The sequence below is a fragment of the Schistocerca nitens genome, chromosome 10, assembly GCF_023898315.1.
Source record: "Schistocerca nitens isolate TAMUIC-IGC-003100 chromosome 10, iqSchNite1.1, whole genome shotgun sequence".
Taxonomy (NCBI): Eukaryota; Metazoa; Arthropoda; class Insecta; order Orthoptera; family Acrididae; genus Schistocerca; species Schistocerca nitens.
This window is the reverse complement of record NC_064623.1, coordinates 40,385,523-40,404,695: the sequence shown is the minus strand read 5'-3', so window position 1 is coordinate 40,404,695 and position 19,173 is coordinate 40,385,523. Positions and strand designations below refer to the sequence as shown.

Below are 19,173 nucleotides of genomic sequence, written 5' to 3'. Positions count from 1 at the left end.
GCAGATCGAATCATTATTCTAAAATATTTCTGGCCAGAGGCGGTGTAATGTGTAATTTTGACGAACTTAAAAGAGTGGTTCGCTTTGTGAACTGATTATTGCGTCTTTATTGTATTTAGGTATATTTCATGTTTTAGAAGTACTTTCCAAAGCGCTATTTGGCCAGATCATGTACAACGGTGCCAGGTTTGAATCCCGCTCATATTTGTATCAGTGAAAAATATAATTTATCTGGCATCTGCTACAATTTAATGTTATTGTCATTTATTGATACGCACAGTGTTCGAAAATTTAAGTAAAATTTTCTTTTATTTTGTGAATATTGTTTATTTGACGTCCTGCTCCTGCGACTCACAAAGCAGTTTCCATGTATGTCCATTTCAGTGCGATGTAATTCCAACGAAAGAATGTTGTTTTTTCCGAAGGTAGGTAGGAAAAAACCAAAATAAAGTTAATCAATGTTTGAATAAATAGAATCTTTATTTAGTAATTTACATTTGCGTCTGCACTACAGGCTTGAATTTTTTCAGGCGTTTGCCGGCGATGAGAGACTTGCGTCGAAAATAAATAGCATGTTTGTTTATTAATGTCCATGGCTCTGCGCTGTAATCTCAGTGTTTGTCAGGTGTTTGTGCTTGGCGAGAAACTTGTGGTGAACTGAAGATGGTGATCGTTGTCCGTGATACCACCGGAACGGATCGTCAGCCTGGAAAGATAGAGGAGAAAGGCCATGAGATTTACCACGCTTTCTGTGAAAGGCAGCACGGGACTTTGCCAGACAAAATATATCAGAATGTAACAAAACATTACACAAAATGACGTTACCAATGTAGTACGTTTCAGTTACCATTACCCACTCAAAACGATATGAAGTTTAAGAATTTATTTCATCCATCAGTTAGATATTAACCAAGTTAATTATCTATAGTATAATGCCATTTTCAATAAACTGCAAATATGAAGGGAAGGAGGCCAAAATTCAGAACACGTGAAGGATCAGAAAAGTTTTTTATTCGACATCCTGCGGAATAAGTGAGAAAATCTTCTACCTGCGAAGCAAGGAACAAAAAACGGGCGAAGCCAAGTAAAAGGAAGCTCCATGATAGTGGCAAACCTCTCAGTCTGTTCTAGTTTTACGAGAGGTGTGTGATGTTCTGGTTCATCGTTGTGAAAAATGCGTAACGAATGGTGCTAATTATGTGGAAAAATGAAATTTTGTAACTGAGCTCTTTCTCTCTATAGGGTTGTTGTTGTAGATTGTGTGTATGTTGCAGTTTCCATGAAAAGAATGAGATTTAGAAAACGCTTTTCACAATGTTTACTGACGCCTTGAATTTGTGAAGGCATGAAATAAAATATGGGGCCCGAATTGTTGCTTGCAGCTTGTATGGAAAGCAGATTTCAGTTATCCGAGTCGAAGGGTATGAAAGGGAGACAGTGTCTCATAAGCGAGTGAGACAGGGTTGTAGCCCATCCCCAATGTTATTCGATTAGTACACTGAACAAGCAGAACAGAAATTTGTTATGGGTGTTTAAATTCCAGGAACGGGAATAAAATATTTTAGGTTTGGCTGTGCCATACTAATGAGAGACGTCAAGGGTTTTGGTAGAGCAGCTGAATGGTGTGGATAGCATGCTGACAAGAGACAATAAGACGAACATCAACGAAAGTAAACAAGGATAATGGAATATAGTCGTATTAAAACAGGCGATGAGAGTATTGGATTGAGAAGTGAACCGCTAAAGGTAGTAGATGATATGTGCTACAACTGCAGCTGATAATGGCCGAAACAGAGCCGAAATAATATGCAGACTAGCTATAAAAAGTAGAGAATTTATGAGAAAGGAAGTTGTTGACATGAGTTATCGATTTAAGTGTTAGGCAGTCTTCTCTGAAAGAATTTGTCTGGAATGTAGCCCCTTACGAGACTGAAATGTTAACTGTAATAAGTTAAGACAAGAATGGAAGAGAAACTTTTAAAATGGGTTTCTTCAGAGGAACACTAAAGATCTGATGGTCAGGACAAGTAATGAGAAAGTGCTTTATACAACTGGGGTAAAATGGAACTTACGGTGCAACTTGATTAAATGAAGAGATCAGTAGATAGGACAAATCATGAGACATCAAAGAATCGTCCGTTTCGTAATCAAGGAAAGGATAGTGGGGAGGTGGGGTGGGGGGGGGGGGTTGGGAAGAATTGTAGGTCGAGTCCAAGCGACGAATGCAGTAAGCTGGTTCAAGCGAATGTATGTTGCAGAAGTTAGTGGAAGATGAGGAGACTTGCACATAATAAACTAGCATAGAGAGCTGCATCAAACCAGTTTTCAGACTGAAGGCTGCAGCAACATCAAAATTAGTTTCGGAATGACAAGCGTATTGTGTGGTCATATATCTAAAGAAAAGTGACTGACTAAAAACTTCAGTCACAGTGCTACTGTGGTAAGGTAGATGGACATACCTGTGATGCAGACGCTGAAATGGCGATGTCGCTTAGTGGAGAGCGTATTTGGCGATGGCGGGGGCGGCGTAGGACAGAGCGGGGGCGGCGTAGCTCACAGCGGGGGCGGCGTACCTGTAACAGGAAGGACAATGTTACCACTCTCTCGCAACCTGTGAAACCCGGTACAGGACGGAGCTATAAAACCACCTGCGCCTCGGTGCAAGCACTGCCTCTCACTAAGCGCTGACTCCTACTCTAATGCTTGCATACTGGAAGGATTTAACGTTTCTTAATGCTAGATTTAGTGATGTTATCGAATTTTGAGACAAGTCCACTGAAAAGACTAATTACTCTTTCTTTCTAATATGAGCTCTAGTATTTCGTATGTATAACATGCAGTGGACCCAGAAATGTGTGTAACAGCCGACCGGATTAAAAGTTTTTAGGTTCACTCGAATCACAGTTGTGGGGATCGATGGCGATGTGTGTAATTGGCGGACTAATCAGCAAAGTTGTAACTGTGAAACCTTTCGCGACAGATCACATAAGTGGATAAGCATACCACAGAAATTCTATATTTATGTAGTCGAAGTGAGATACGTGTATAAAAAAAAGTAATAGGTAAATAGTGATGCTGGTATATCTTCAATACCCAAGGAATAAATTTTAGGATTATTTATTTGTAGCATCTTTTGCTTCCAATAAAAGTACGAAATTGCGCGAGTTTGGGGGGAGGGGGGGGGGGAGGTGGAGGGAGGCACCCTGCTAGCTTACAAATTAAATGAAAATCATGATAATAAACAAAAGCAGAATCGGAAGCGCATTAGCTTGGCCTAGTAGCTTATGATGAATGTTGAATAAAAAAAGAAATTTGTCTTCACCAGCTCCAACAAGGCGAAAAACCTGACCGTAGTAGAATAGTCAAGCCCATTCTATTCCTAATAGTTCCAGAAAGATGACCAATTTGTTTTTCTGCCACGCTCCCCCCACCACGCGGAGACGCACTGGGCCGAAATTTTATCTTTGGCAAGGCAAGTCAGAATAGAGAGATCAGGCTGAAGTTACTTGCAAGAGCCAGCGGACAAAGAAAAATATTGAAACACAGAGACGCCGTACGTGAGCTGCCAGAGCTAACATAGAAATTGCTGAATACCGATAGTGACATTGAAGCGTTTCTCTTCGGACTTCCCAACTTGTCACGTTAATTCCGTACAAAAATCCGAGCTTTACACAAGAACCACAGTTGTCACAGTCAAGTAAGACAGTAACTGTCGAAGAAGTAACGAAATCATAGTTACGTACTACATGATAATTTGTCTCAAACTACAAGTAAACGATGTTCAGTTTTATTATAACACGATTATTTCGAAGCTTCTGGATCCGTTTTCGGATTGACCTCATCATAAACATCAAACTGTGGTGATGTATTTTTCTTAGGACTTGCCATACATTTCTATACTACACTATCTTCAGATAGCTGTACTATATGTATTTGGCCACACGTGCTAGCATTTTCATGCTGTCGTGGACAAGGACGCGTATTGCAGTGTATCTAATATCAGGATGGCCAATGAAGTGATTATTGGATGACGTATGGGTACCCATTTCAATGTGTTTCGTGTAGTAATCTACTACATGTTACTTGGAAAACATAATAATCGTGTCATGTTGTTTCGAATAAAATAGAAGGCCCACGTTAACAATGATAACTCCCATGTAGATTTCACAGGCGTGGTACTAAGGGAAAGAACTGGCCATGACGTCCACAGCAAAAGTCACTTGAAATTTAATGTCCTGAGAAAAAATATATACAGCATATAAATGAATGAAACTAAGTACTTCTCACTATTTACTTGTGTTCCGTACTACAGAAGGCCATCAACACTCGTTAAGTTCGTTTGCGTACGTAATGAATTTCCACTGAGATAGTCCTGATAGAAAAAGCACTTATAAATACCAACAAGTGTTGTGGTTGACGATAACGTATACTATACTTGATGACTGACCATGTTATGGTAGGCTACAGCAGTTCTTATCATTGAAATGTCTCTTTATATATCTGACGCGACTTACCTGGCGTAGCTGAGAGCAGGGGCAGCGTAAGAGTAGGCAGGAGCGGCGTAGGAGTAGGCAGGGGCGGCAGCCACCCTAGCGACGGCGGGGGCGGCGTAGCGCAGAGCGGGGGCGGCATAACGGACCGCGGGGGCAGCAGCAATGGCGGGGGCAGCGTAGCTGATGGCCGGAGCTGCGGCGATGGCGGGGGCGGCGTAGCTCACGGCGGGGGCGGCGTAGCTGATGGCTGGGGCCGCGGCGATGGCGGGGGCGGCGTAGCTAACTGCGGGGGCGGCGTAGCTGACGGCAGGGGCGGCGGCGTAGCTGACGGCAGGGGCGGCGGCGTAGCTGACAGCGGGGGCGGCCGCGTAGCTGACGGCGGGAGCGGCGTAGCCCACCTGTTGCAACAGAAAGTACGTTTTAACGTACACTCAAGAGCGTCCTTCACACATATACATTTAAACAACTACTGAATGATCAGTATGATGATCCTGTTCCCTCACACGTCACAGACAGAGATTATTTTGTACCATATTTTTCCTTCTTTCTTACCTGCAGCTTCATTTCGACATGTGATTTATCGATAGTCATGAAGAATGTGCTGTGCCCAATAGTAAAATACGATCATCGCTTTTTTGTGGTTTACCTGGGTTGTTTGCATTATGCACGTCCTGGGTGTAGAATGTTAGTCAGCTGCAGATGAAAACTGCAATTGGTGTGGCATTCAAAACATGTACGTGTGACGAGAAGTGTTTAATGGCTGATTATAAGTTTAGTTACTTTTTCAAATAACAAGTTCGAAATTTTGTCTGACATGAAGTTTCAGTATGAAAGAATTTATCGAAAGTCGTGATGTTACTAAAAAGCACTATTTTACGGATGGATTATAATTTTTTTCTTTTGTCTTCGTCTCACGATGAGTCCATTCAGCTGTCTAATTTACGTGGTTTCATCCTGAAGTGAATTTTACAGCCTTGTAGTCGTTGTGTAATCCGGTGGCCCAACGACATCTTAGCTGGCCTTTAACCCATTTCGCTCTACCATTTTCTGTATGCAGTATTCCCTGAAAATATCGAAGTGTTCCTCTGATCTGAAAGATTTTCCCCTGATTATGGGTCACATCTCAACAGGTTGCCGTGTCGAATGGTGTAAGAAAGTTAACGAAGAAATATAACTGGTATCTGTTTCTAAAGTTGTTTACCAATTTTAACAAGCTGCCATTATCGAATAACGTCCAGTACGGCTTTAAATTAGTCAGCCTTTATTTTGATGAGATGGAGACCATACCACCAGAGAGAAGCCTGTTGGTGAAGGTTTTGTGTAAAGGTCTCTATCATAATAATACTAATCTGAAATGGTGATAAGGTGCAATCATTTGTGTATCGAAAGTCGTTGGCGGGTCTTGCAACAGTTCTGTATTACATGTACCGAATGTCTCTTGAACGTTATTTTTCAAACGAAGAAGCAATTATGGATTGGTGTGAGATATTTCTTTGAGATATTACAGTGGAGTGGAATCGAAGTAGAAAGCCAAGAGTGAACCACGGAACTCCCTGGCTATTAAAACGGCCCAGGGGGAATTCCACCAAAGAAGCAAATATAACCAGATTTTATCGCAATCTAGTATTTCCACCGATGGGTCAAGCAGTGGGACTTCATCGGCAGCTCCATCGCGTTTCCCGAATGTGTCCTTAGAACAGGGCTCCGGGGAATTCTTTGGTCTCCTGAGGACACTGGAGCAGATGAGATGCCATCGTGGAAATAACTTTCTCATCTGGTCTGATTTCCCAAAGTACCATTACCATTTCTATTGTTCAGCCAAAAGATATGATGGCAAAAGTTATCCTTGACACTCTTCTTCTCCTGGAAAGCCAAGAAATGGAAATAATTTTCTTCTGAGTTGCAGAAAACATAGGGTTCATGGGAAATGAACTCGCTAATGCAGCTGCCTACGAGGTAGCTCCCTTCTACCTCCTTCTCGCTGTTCAGTTACCACATGTGCTACCCAGAAGTAAATATGTTGGTATGAGGCTTAGTGGATGGGATTAACAAACAGTAAGCTGCTTTAGGTGAAACTTTACATTATTCTGGCCACAAAAAAGACAAAAAAGTTACTCGTAAAATATTCGGAGTGGGATGTTACCCACTGCATATGGATTCCTCTTACAGTGGGAGAAGCCACGACTGTGTCACAGATGTGGATCACGGCTGTCGATGCGACATTTGTTAACTGAATGTGTGACAGCAGACATGAGTCTCTCGCAGAAACTGCCCTCTAATTTCACTGATGATGAGAGGAGTGTGATTCGTGTTTTAAGGTTTTGAGTGCTGCAAAGATTCCCAAAATGATGGGTTTGAAATTTAAGTATATCGTTGTGTGGATTGTTCGCCAATTACAGTAGTCGTCCAGCCACAGCACAGCACCTTTTGCGTGTGTATGTATTGTCATTGTTCTGTGTGTTATGAGTGGTTTTATATGAATCTTCGAATATGAATGTTTTATTTGAATTACTGGTTTGTTGATGCAGGCTAGTTTTAAAATTTATTGTTGTTTTCTTATAGCATTTTCACCTCCTTGTTCTCTCTTCCCTTCAAGCAGTGGCGCTGATGATCTCCCCGTTTGCCATCTTACAACAGTAAACAGTAGCTAAGTAACTCACTAGCAATATACACCACAACTGTAACAGCTCCCCAATTTGAGCAGTCCTTGCATATCCCTACTTTATCGCCTCGTGAGTGTGGTAAAGCGTCTGACTTCTACAGTACTACTGTGCATTGTGGATAGACGTATGGTCTTGAGAAGTAACTGTGTTGTACTTACAGCAGCGGGTGCGGCGACGGCGGCGCCGTATCCCAGACCCAGCAGGCCTCTCTTCTCCTGCTTCTTCTCAGGAGTGGCCTCCTTGTTCTCCACGGCCTGGGCGCACACGGCGGCGGCGAGCAGGATAGCCTGTACAAAGAAAACAGACAGTCATAACAGTAACGGTATAAACATTCGTGACATCCTGCTTCATCGTTCATGGAGTGCTATGCCTGGAAAATCTCCATAGTGCTTGTAAGAGAGAGAAAACTATTCTTATCACCCAGACAAGTACGAGGGGCGTTCAGAAAGTAAGCTCCGATCGGTCGCGAAATGGAAACGACTATGAAAATCCGATAAAGCTTTGCACAGATGTGTTGGGTAGTGTCTCTAGTATAACCCCAGTTAGCATCACGTCGCTCTTCTCATTTCTGAGCTCGCAGTGAGTGCGTAAAGATGTCTAGAAAATAGTGTCTGCCGCCAAGTACGAGGGCCTGGTGAGAAATTTCGCCTGAAGCTATGCAGCTAACATTACATAACTGTCGTGCTGTTTCTTCTTCAAGACAATTCTCAGCCGCATTCTGCAGGGGCAATGAAGATGCTCCTGCATCGTTTTCAAATGGAAATGTGAGATTACCCACAATACAGTCCGCAATTGTCTCCCCCTGAGTTTCATCTCTGGTCACATGAACCGCTGTCTTTGAAGACAACATTTTGACACAGACAACGAGGTGTAGGCCAGCGTGGAGAATTGGCGGAAAGCACTGGCGGCTGCCTTCTATGATGAGGCTATTGAAAAGTTGGTACAACGCTATGGCAAAAGTCAGAACGGCGACTACGTAGAGAAGTAGCTGAAAGGTGTAGCTAATTGTTACAAGTAAAACATTTCTGATGTTCACTGTGGTTTCAATTTGGCAATCAATCGGAGCTTACTTTCTGAACAGGCCTCGTAATTTGGACAAGGTACGACATCAACGTTTTGTATAAGAAATCCAGTTTTCAGCTGTCTTCTTTTAAAAAAAATTAGCACGTTGTAGAAAGAATTATTCACCCTCTTAAAAGGGTACAGTGGTCGATTTGGAATGCTGTAGATCAGGGATGGCCACGGTGTGCCAAGCTGCACGCGAGTCGGATATGAGGACCGCGTTTGGGCTGAACTGATAGGATGAGCCAGCTACTAAAAAACACCCATCCAATTAAATTGGGCAATAGTGCTAACACCACACAGACTGTCAACTACTTTCTTTCCACTGTTACAATATTTACATTGAGGGTAAGTCCGTCAGTGAGCCGAAGGCTTCCTCGCTGTCAGCATACAAATTACACGACGTTAAAACGTGGTGCACCATGACTGTGACATATCATTCAGCTTCCTGCAGGAAAACATACCCTATAAACAAACATTTCTTAGTGACATCAGGAGAAGTAGTGTGGTTGTAACGAAATTATGCGGTTATCAGTGCTGCCGCGGATCTGTAGAAAGCTAATTTCGTAACTTTTGAACCTTTCGGAAGGATGTGAATGGATTTACATTGATTTTGCGCTATAATTAGGTCTGATTCCCTCGTCGTTCGTACAGAACACTGCGATCAGCGAAGAATCCAGCAACGTTTCCTAGTCAGGTGCTGCTGGCTAATGATCCTTTTGCAGCTGCGTGCCCGTAACGTTTTCAGTTCCCAATTTGATGTGTATGCATGCCTTATTGTTCACTCTGTGCTCCGATATTCGCCTGTGGTGCACGGCGCCGCATTTTGAAGCCATTGTTCTGCGTCTCACATAATGGCTCATTGCCCTAAGTCGTCTGTTTCTACCTCATTGATTAACTTCTGGGTAAACAGCCAGTTTCTAAGGCTTTCACAGTTCACGGAGAAGTCCTCTTTGTCATTTAGCAGCCACTTCTTTTTATTACCACCAACAGAATAAGGGTACATATGACCGCAGTTCATGCAGAAAAGCTCCAGCATTGCGCAGACGTTTTAACTTGTTGCCACCTTACTACAAACTCTATTCTTAACACATTTTGAGAAAGCATCCATATATATCACTGACTGTAGCTACAAACTTACTTCATTGTGTGACACATATAGATCAGGAGAAATGACGTTGCTAACATTCCAATCGGTTTTGTGCATTAGATTTGGATTCTTTAACATGTTCACGGCGTGGTTGAGAATTGTGTTTCTTGTTATGGGGTGACGCGCTTATTCACGCTTTCTTTCATCTCGCGGCGCTGCTGCTCTTGTTTGTTTGTCGTAAACGGGAGCCGTAGCCTATGTCTTAATATACTGACCTTCTGTTCCGAAAGTCCAGTCGTTTGAAGCAAGAAGAGATCAGATAACGTAATATTACACTAAATTAATTACATGTTATATATAATTTGTTCTAAAAGCTCCGTTATTCAAGGATCGCAGAAAATTGTAAACACAACTGTATGTTGCGCCTAGCTGGTAGATAACACGTCATAAGCTAGTGTATTGCTGGTAGCATAACTGGAAGAGTCGACCGTGAGGCATCGGTAGTACACGATGGTGTGAACATGTTAACGAATCGGGGTGGCGGTTACACATTTATATGCGCACTCAAAACCGGATTTCGCAAACCGTTTCACCAGTACCACACCTGGTTGTTCATGTAAACACTGGCAAATCAGTTCTTGAAATCCGTTTGTACCTACCGATTTTCATCTATCGCAATCGATTTGCCTTCGTATATAAGCGCACAACCGTTATTCATAGTACTCCACCGGTAGCTGAGTGGTCAGCGCGTCAATCCTAAGGGCTCGGGTTCGATACCCGGGTGGGTCGGAGATTTTCTCCGCTCAAGGACTGGGTGTTGTGTTGTCCTAATCATCATCATTCCATACCCATCGATGCGCAAGTCGCCGACGTGGCGTCAAATGGAAAGACTTGCACCTGGCGAACGGTCTACCCGACGGGAGGCCCTAGTCACATGACATTTACATTTTACCCTTTATTCGATTATTACTGACGGAGTGACTTACTGCGCAATGAAGGAGAAGCAGAAATATTAGACTGAGCATGAATTTGTCTATCTCTAACATTTAAGTGAAGAGATATTGTGACTGTGATCTCTAAATCAAAAACAGAAAAATGTTGTTTCCAATAAATGGTTCAAATGGCTCAGAGCACTATGGGACTTAACATCTGAGGTCACCAGTCCCCTAGAACTTAGAAGAACCTAACTAACCTAAGGATATCACACGCATCCATGCCCCAGGCAGGATTCGAACCTGCGACCGTAGCGGTCGCGTGGTTCCAAACTGAAGCACCTAGAACCGCTCGGCCACAGCGGCCGGCTCTGGTTTCCGCACGCCATATTTAACTGGGCTAGCAAATCGGTTTCAGAGCTTAGAACGTAAACACGACAGCGAAATATGGTTTCCGAAATTCTGTAGTTGAGACCCATGTACACGTAGTGTGTGTGTCGTTGGTCAACAATACATCAGCTTCATGGAAACATTGGCAAAATTCTCCGACTGTGGCGTTGAGCACTGGTCGACATGAAAAATAGGAATTAATAAGGTGTAACGTGGATACAAATGCGTGGGCTTAAGGGAACGCAACGAAACATAAATGGCATATCTGAAAGGTGTCGCACGGTTTAATAAATGTATCACCCTCCCTTGAAACCAAGGTCGCTAACTGAAGCCTCCGTGCTGTTGACACACGACTCTGGGCTAGCCGATCAGTATGTGGCCAACAGGGGTAGAGAGGTGGTTGCGTACACAATTTGCGCCGATGTCCTGGATTTAATTACAAACCTCTTCGCAGTGTCTCGTCAGGTCAGGGCATATGACACTGTCGATGGTGATCTTTACGTCGAATGCGGATGTTAAAGTCGGCGATCTGTTTGGTGCTATCTGAGAGGAATTCGCCGTGTGTCAGCACCGAGTTACAGCATTTCTCTTTCCTCGCCATCATAATACCACACAATGGTAGCATCACACTATGACTCACCGTTTTACAGTCACAGTCACCTATAGACAGACAACTGTTACACACCAAGAGGGAAGTGGGTATTGCACAAAGGGAAAGAAAACTCTTTGCTATTCAGCAGCTTAACCACCACCATGGAATCCAACAACCTAAGATGATGTATGACTCGCATTTAATTAAATTCGTGACAGGTACCAATAGGCAACACGTAACACCAGCTCCTCACCTCAACTCGCCTGTACCTTTGGCGGTCTTACAGGGTGTTTCAAAAATGACCGGTATATTTGAAACGGCAATACAAACTAAACGAGCAGCGATAGAAATACACCGTTTGTTGCAATATGCTTGGGACAACAGTACATTTTCAGGCAGACAAACTTTCGAAATTACAGTAGCTACAATTGTCAACAACAGATGGCGATGCGGTCTGGGAAACTCTATAGTACGATATTTTCCACATATCCACCATGCGTAGCAATAATATGGCGTAGTCTCTGAATGAAATTACCCGAAACCTTTGACAACGTGTCTGGCGGAATGGCTTCACATGCAGATGAGATGTACTGCTTCAGCTGTTCAATTGTTTCTGGATTCTGGCGGTACACCTGGTCTTTCACGTGTCCCCACAGAAAGAAGTCACAGGGGTTCATGTCTGGCGAATAGGGAGGCCAATCCACGCCGCCTCCTGTATGTTTCGGATAGCCCAAAGCAATCACACGATCATCGAAATATTCATTCAGGAAATTAAAGACGTCGACCGTGCGATGTGGCCGGGCACTATCTTGCATAAACCACGAGGTGTTCGCAGTGTCGTCTAAGGCAGTTTGTACCGCCACAAATTCACGAAGAATGTCCAGATAGCGTGATGCAGTAATCGTTTCGGATCTGAAAAATGGGCCAATGATTCCTTTGGAAGAAATGGCGGCCCAGACCAGTACTTTTTGAGGATGCAGGGACGATGGGACTGCAACATGGGGCTTTTCGGTTCCCCATATGCGCCAGTTCTGTTTATTGACGAAGCCGTCCAGGTAAAAATAAGCTTCGTCAGCATACCAAATGCTGCCCACATGCATATCGCCGTCATCAATCCTGTGCACTATATCGTTAGCGAATGTCTCTCGTGCGGCGCTGAGGGGTTGCCGCGTTTAAATTTTGTATGGATAGAGGTGTAAACTCTGGCGCATGAGACGATACGTGGACGTTGGCGTCATTGGGACCGCAGCTGCAACACGGCGAACGGAAACCCGAGGCCGCTGTTGGATCACCTGCTGCACTAGCTGCGCGTTGCCCTCTGTGGTTGCCGTACGCGGTCGCCCTACCTTTCCAGCACGTTCATTCGTCACGTTCCCAGTCCGTTGAAATTTTTCAAACAGATCCTTTATTGTATCGCTTTTCGGTCCTTTGGTTACATTAAACCTCCGTTGAAAACTTCGTCTTGTTGCAACAACACTGTGTTCTAGGCGGTGGAATTCCAACACCAGAAAAATCATCTGTTCTAAGGAATAAACCATGTTGTCCACAGCACACTTGCACGTTGTGAACAGCACACGCTTACAGCAGAAAGACGACGTACAGAATGGCGCACCCACAGACTGCGTTGTCTTCTATATCTTTCACATCACTTGCAGCGCCATCTGTTGTTGAAAATTGTAACTACTGTAATTTCGAAAGTTTGCCCGCCTGAAAATGTACTGTTGTCCCAAGCATATTGCAACAAACGGTGTATTTCTATCGCTGCTCGTTTAGTTTTTATTGTCGTTTCAAATATACCAGTCATTTTTGAAACACCCTGTATAAGCAGAACCGGTTATCGAGCATTAAGAATCAAACAAATGCGATCTGGACTGCTTTTTACTAAAATACTAAGTACAATCGTTGTTACTCTACAATGACGCCGAAAACTAATGATTCCTTCCTTTGCTTATAGGTTTCATCATGAACGCATTTGTTTGTCGCTTTGGAGGTGGAAAACGGCGTTTCTTCTCAGACAGGATATAGCGTAGCAAAGCGCTGTGGCCGGGAGGAGGCGAAGGGAACATCGCCTTAGTGTGGCCGGCCTGTGCCAACATCTTCCCCTCATAGCGAGTACTCCGTCTTCAGAACATGAGTGGCCTACCAGGACCATCCGACCGCCGTGTCATCCTCAGCGGAGGATGCGGATAAGAGGGGCGTGGGGTCAGCACACCGCTCTCCCGGTCGTTATGATGGTCTGCTTGACCGAAGCCGCTACCAATCGGTCGAGTAGCTCCTCAATTGGCATCACGAGGCTGAGATTACCCCGGAAAATGGCAACAACGCATAGCGGCCTGGATGGTCACCCTGCACGTGCCGATCACGCCCGACAGTGCTTAACTTCGGTGATCTCATGGGAACCGGTGTAGCCACTGCGGCAAGGCCGTTGCCCCTCATAGTATCTTAAGGAAAAACAATACATCATGGAAATGGTGGCTCAAAAAGCACTAGCAATACGGATTCTACAGCAGTTTCCAGAAATAAAATGCGTCCGCCAAAGAAATGTTTTAAAAACACTTGTAGTACCGAGATTTGAGTATCTTATTGCTTAATCACTCTTTGATTCTTACCAGATGGGTAAGAGATACAGAATAAGTGAAGGGCTGCCTCTGTGGCCTAGCGGTTCTAGGCTCTTCAGTCCGAAACCGCACTGTTGCTACGGTCGCAGGTTCGAAACCTGCGTCGGACATGGATGTGTGTGATGTCCTTAGGTTGGTTAGGTTTAAGAAGTTCTAAGTCTAGGGGACTGATGACCTCAGATCTTAAGTCCCATAGTGCTTAGAGCCATTTTTGAATTAAACGAAGAGCGGAGTGTTTCGTCACGGATCTGTTTGGTCGGCCCGCGAGCATTACCGAATCGCTCGATGAACTGCAAAACTTTAGTGCCAGACGCTACAACAAGTGAGTTTTGCATCACAGAGAGGTTTACTGTGGAAGTTCGAAGAACGTAGCTTCAGAAAGGAGTTGGGCGAGGTATTTACTTTCTACCCCGTATCTCTCGCGAATTGACCATAAACAGAAAACAAAAAACAGAGGTCTTACGGAAGTTTATTTCAGACGTTCTTGGCGACGCACTGCTCGTGTATGTAGCAGATATGTGAGAAGGTGACAGAGGTTCCAGAAATACCCTGCATCACGCAGCATATCGTGGGATGAGGTATACAGATATAGATATGGAAAATGATAGTAACAGCAGTGGTGTGACCCAAGGCTGGAATAAGTAATAAAAAAATCGGTTACTGTTTCTCCCTAAGTCAGAACATCTCAGTCGTACCTTTAAAACCAGAAAACATGTACTTCTCTAAAATTTGTTGAGAAAAGTACTTGAAGAATCATCGGAGGCAGCTTAACTTTTCTTTGACTTAATGCAACATCGTTCATATTTAGTGCATAATTAATGAAAGTAAGCTTCTTCTTACGTTACTTGTATCTTACTCCTTTGTATTTCACTTGTAACTTACAGAAACGATAGCAAATTACTACACTGTACATAGCTTACATTTTATGGCACAAAAATGAATAATCACAAGGAATTTATAACTTTTGCAGTACAAGGACCCGATGCAGACTCCTTCCGTTATGTGAAAGAGCTTGAACTAATCCGTCCAGTTTGGAAGACAGAAATTTTGTTTGCATTTTATGCACATTGTCTGAGTTGTACTTTTGCAGTGCTGATACTGACATACTGATAGTGACAGGAAATGTCATCCACTGTGGGCCAATGATGATACCCACCGTATCGATTGTCCAAACCTGATTTTGGATGACGTTCGTATATTTTTTCTTTGTTTGAAGCACCTAACTAATTTTCGAATCGTGCCTCACAGACTTGTGCCCTCCTCTCTCAGTCCGGAGAAGCCCAAAAGGCTTGTGTCAAAGAGATCCTAAATGTACGGAAGATAATGGTCTTTTCCCCAGTCAGGTTTTCACGGCACTACTCACTAAAGAGAATGGAGAACTGAAGCATCTATAAAGTACAGTAAACACGGAAGAACCCCCCATCATATCAGAATTATCTAACAGGAACAAGTCTTTATCTTCTTTTAGACTTGCATACAAGAAAGCTAATGTGCGTCAGAGCTTTCCCACCAAAAAAACGTAAAAATAGCGGTGACAGAGTCGGCACACAGCCGTGTCCATTCAAGGCTGAAGCTATGCGATAAACAGGTAACTCGCTCATTCTTACTAGTACCGGTACAAATTTTGCGCAAAATTATTATACGTGAGATTAGGAATAATTGGCATTGCTACAACACATATACCCGTTTACGAAACAACCGTATCCAGCAGGTCACCGAAATAGCTCAGCTCAATTACGATGTACTAACCTGGCGACGGCATAGTGCTATCAACTTGACAATACATGGGCCGCGATCTATTCGCACCGAATTTTAGCATCAACCAGGGGGATATGCAGAGTCGTTGCAGGTCGGTTGGAAACAAAGCAAGAAACAAAGCCGGGAATAAGAAATATTAATAACTGCACGGTTCTCTGTGTTCGAATGGAAAGTGCTACAATATACACATAGACTAGGCATACATAGTAGTCTTGTTGGACTCTGTCCCAAAAGTGAATTATAAACAGTGCCCTTGTCTTGATTGTGATCCAGGTTTTCCGAAGATTTCCCTTGGTTCTAGAGGACTTTACAACCTAATACCAGGAGAGGTGGTAGTGGAATTGTGAACATTTGGCTGAGGGTTTACATGGCGTATGCCATGCAACCAAATTAACCTAGCGAAAACCGTGGCTAGAATCTGGTTGTGAGCTCAATCTCTTAAGCTTATACGTAATAGATCGTGATAAGGTAAACGACAACAGTTTGCGATGCCTTTACTCCTCCGGCAGTCAGCTGCTCTCTTGAGTAATACTATTGAACTGTCGAAAGCTCGGATTTTCATAGTCAATCGACCAGTGCACAGTCTTTCTGTCGCGAAAGAATACGTGATACAATCCATATCGCTATGGTCATTTTATTAAAAATGATCGCTTTCGGCCTAATCTTAGGCCGTCTTCAGAACAGCACCATCATCAGAACTCGACGATGTCTGGAACAGCCAATCGACGTCAGTCTCTGAAAGTGCTCAAACTGGTCATTTTGATAAAATAACCATCGCGATGTAGACCTCTTCACTGATGTTATGTAGCTTAATAGACGGCTGTTTCCCAAATACGTTATCAAAAATCTTAAACTTGAACGACCACAACTAACAGCAGTTAAGATATCTGACCGACTAAGGTTAATTGGTAGAATCCTCAGAAATGGTAGGTCACCCTTCTAGCCGGAAGCTTACGGACCCCAGTTCTGCCAATAGTTGAATAATGCAAGTCAGTCTGTGATCCGTAGCAGACAGGACGTGAAGGAAAAAGAGAATATCCAAAGAAGGGCAGCTCGTTTCCCCACAGTTTCGTTAAGTAGTCGCGAATCTGTCACTGAAATGCGCACCCAGCTCTACTGGCAGACGCTACAAACAGGTGCTGTGTATGACGGTATACTTTACTGTTAAAATTCTCAGAACGTACTACCCTATTGCTTCTTCCTAGCATAGTTCTCGAAAAGACTACGTAGTTCAAATGTGTGTGAAATCTTATGGGACTTAACTGCTAAGGTCATCAGTCCATAACCTTACACACTACTTAACCTAAATTATCCTAAGGACATACACACACACCCATGCCCGAGCCGGCCGAAGTGGCCGTGCGGTTAAAGGCGCTGCAGTCTGGAACCGCAAGACCGCTATGGTCGCAGGTTCGAATCCTGCCTCGGGCATGGATGTTTGTGATGTCCTTAGGTTAGTTAGGTTTAACTAGTTCTAAGTTCTAGGGGACTAATGACCTCAGCAGTTGAGTCCCATAATGCTCAGAGCCATTTGAACCAAGCCCATGCCCGAGGGAGGACTCGAACCTCCACCGGGACCAGCCGCAACGACGTAGTCGAAGTAAGAGAGATTCGCGCTCACACAGAGGATTCCCAGCAGTCACCCTACTGACCGACCATTTGAAAGTGGAATGAGAAAGTTGTGGGTAGAAAATGAGAGAATTGCACAAAGTACCCTCAACCAAACACCACAAGGCGCCTCGGACAGTGATGTTGTGAAGTGAAAGAAGAGCACAGAGTTTCCTCCGCAGAACACCGTAAGGTGGATTGTGGAGTGTAGCTATAGATGTAGACATAGCAGTAAAATGCCAATTCTGATAAAATGTAGACCTATCTCCCCTCATAACTGAATATGTAACTGAGTCCAAAGATGGAAGCAGACGAAGGTCTAGCAGCTCCAACAGGACGTTACGTAGCAGTGCTCTGCAGTATTCAGTTGGTTGATAATAACAATTTTCTGTTGCTCAACGGCCAGGTCCAAGTCCTCCAATTGGACCGCAGTTCTGCTACTTGCGTGTCCGTAACCTACCCCAGTGATCCTCCTGGGAGGAGGGGACCTACAGTTGAACGTGAAAGCCGAAATCGTCGTTCCTCGCGAACCCCTCATCATTGAAAGTGAATGCAAGATTGAAGTCCGACTGAAAATTTCCGAGGTCCGACTTGAACTGAAAGCCGCGATCTCTCAGTTTGCAGCTTTACCACCAGAACATCAAGCCCGACATTGAGATGGTGACGACTACACCTTTCTTACATCTTTAGCTGAGAATGAAAGAGATTTCTGATTCAAGTAACTCTATGATATGAGAACGCGACAAGTGTACTCACGACAACAGCCTTCATGGTTGGTTGGTTGGTTGGTTGGTTGGTTGGCGTTGGCTGGGAGCTGCGCTGTGCTGTGCTGTTTGGGTGAGAGTGTCGATTCCTGGAGCGGGCTGGCCCTTATATACCGCTGCGGCGGCGGCTGACAGGTACAGGTTCTACCGGACTGGGTGGAGAGGTGAGGCGAGGCGTGTGCCGTGGGTCCCCAAGTCTCCGCTCACCCGGGTCGGACGGGACCAGATGGCAGTAAGTGTCCGCCCTCATGCAGCCACCGCCTTGGAGAGAGGCGGCCGAGCACTGCTCGAGGTCACCGTGTCTCTAGTTCTAGGCGCCGTTCCGCAGCACAAAAGCTGTACCACCATATTTTAAGATGTGACCTACAGCTCGTAAATATTTGAAAAGGTCGTGAATCATCGCCAAGAGCCACTTATAAAATTACAATACGGTCAGTTTCGGACCACAGACCATCATCAAGTATCATTAAATTATTTCAGAAACCTAACGAAGCGGTATAAAAGTAGTGGCGTCAAATAATGTACAAGCTACGATTCGTCACTGTTCAAATGGACATTGTATTATTTTTCGCCACTTATTTTATATCGCTTAGTATGCAGTTTGAAATATTTTATGATACCTGATGATTGCTTGTGGACCGAAACTAATTCTATATTTAAATAAAAACAATTACTAACCGTTCTTGGAGGTGAAGCCACCACCAACGAGTCGATAATTCGTGAGAACTGTATCCGTGGGGGATATGATACTTGAGTGAGAAGCAAGACGTTCTAATTGAATAATAAATACGGAACACTGGTACACAGTTATGTTCTATGTATCTCCTTTCTCAATTTATTACATAACTTACGTTGAAATCTTTCAATTTATGCGGCAATGTGTTATGTATATAACAACCTGTGAACCTATGCTATGTGGTAGTAGCGTGTGAAACTAACTGTTTCTGTACAGGTTGTGGAAAATTGTGAATTTTTTTATATTTTTACTAGCTGAAAAACCCTCCCTTCCCTTTATATTTATTTTCATATGAGTCACTTGCGAACTTCGTAGCAATGAATAACCAAAAATTTCGTAAAATATTAGTACCGGAAATGTCTACTATTGTTACCAAACGCAAGACTGCGGTGATTGACATATATATACAATAATCCATTACGACCAAGAGCGTTTAAAAGTTATAACGTTCACATTACGGTTTCAGT

General features: G+C 43.7%; 1 protein-coding gene across 1 annotated transcript; it reads right to left on the bottom strand.

Moving 5' to 3' along the window:
* Positions 1 to 461: 461 nt before the first annotated feature.
* Positions 462 to 18,047, bottom strand: LOC126210621 (cuticle protein 16.5-like). Its single transcript, XM_049939913.1, has 5 exons — positions 17,963 to 18,047; positions 7,315 to 7,443; positions 4,515 to 4,891; positions 2,460 to 2,573; positions 462 to 706 (listed from the first exon to the last, which is right to left on the bottom strand). The coding sequence occupies exons 1-4, from the start codon at positions 17,975 to 17,977 to the stop codon at positions 2,492 to 2,494; spliced, it is 603 nt and encodes a 200-aa protein (XP_049795870.1). The 5' UTR covers positions 17,978 to 18,047; the 3' UTR covers positions 462 to 706; positions 2,460 to 2,491.
* Positions 18,048 to 19,173: the final 1,126 nt, after the last annotated feature.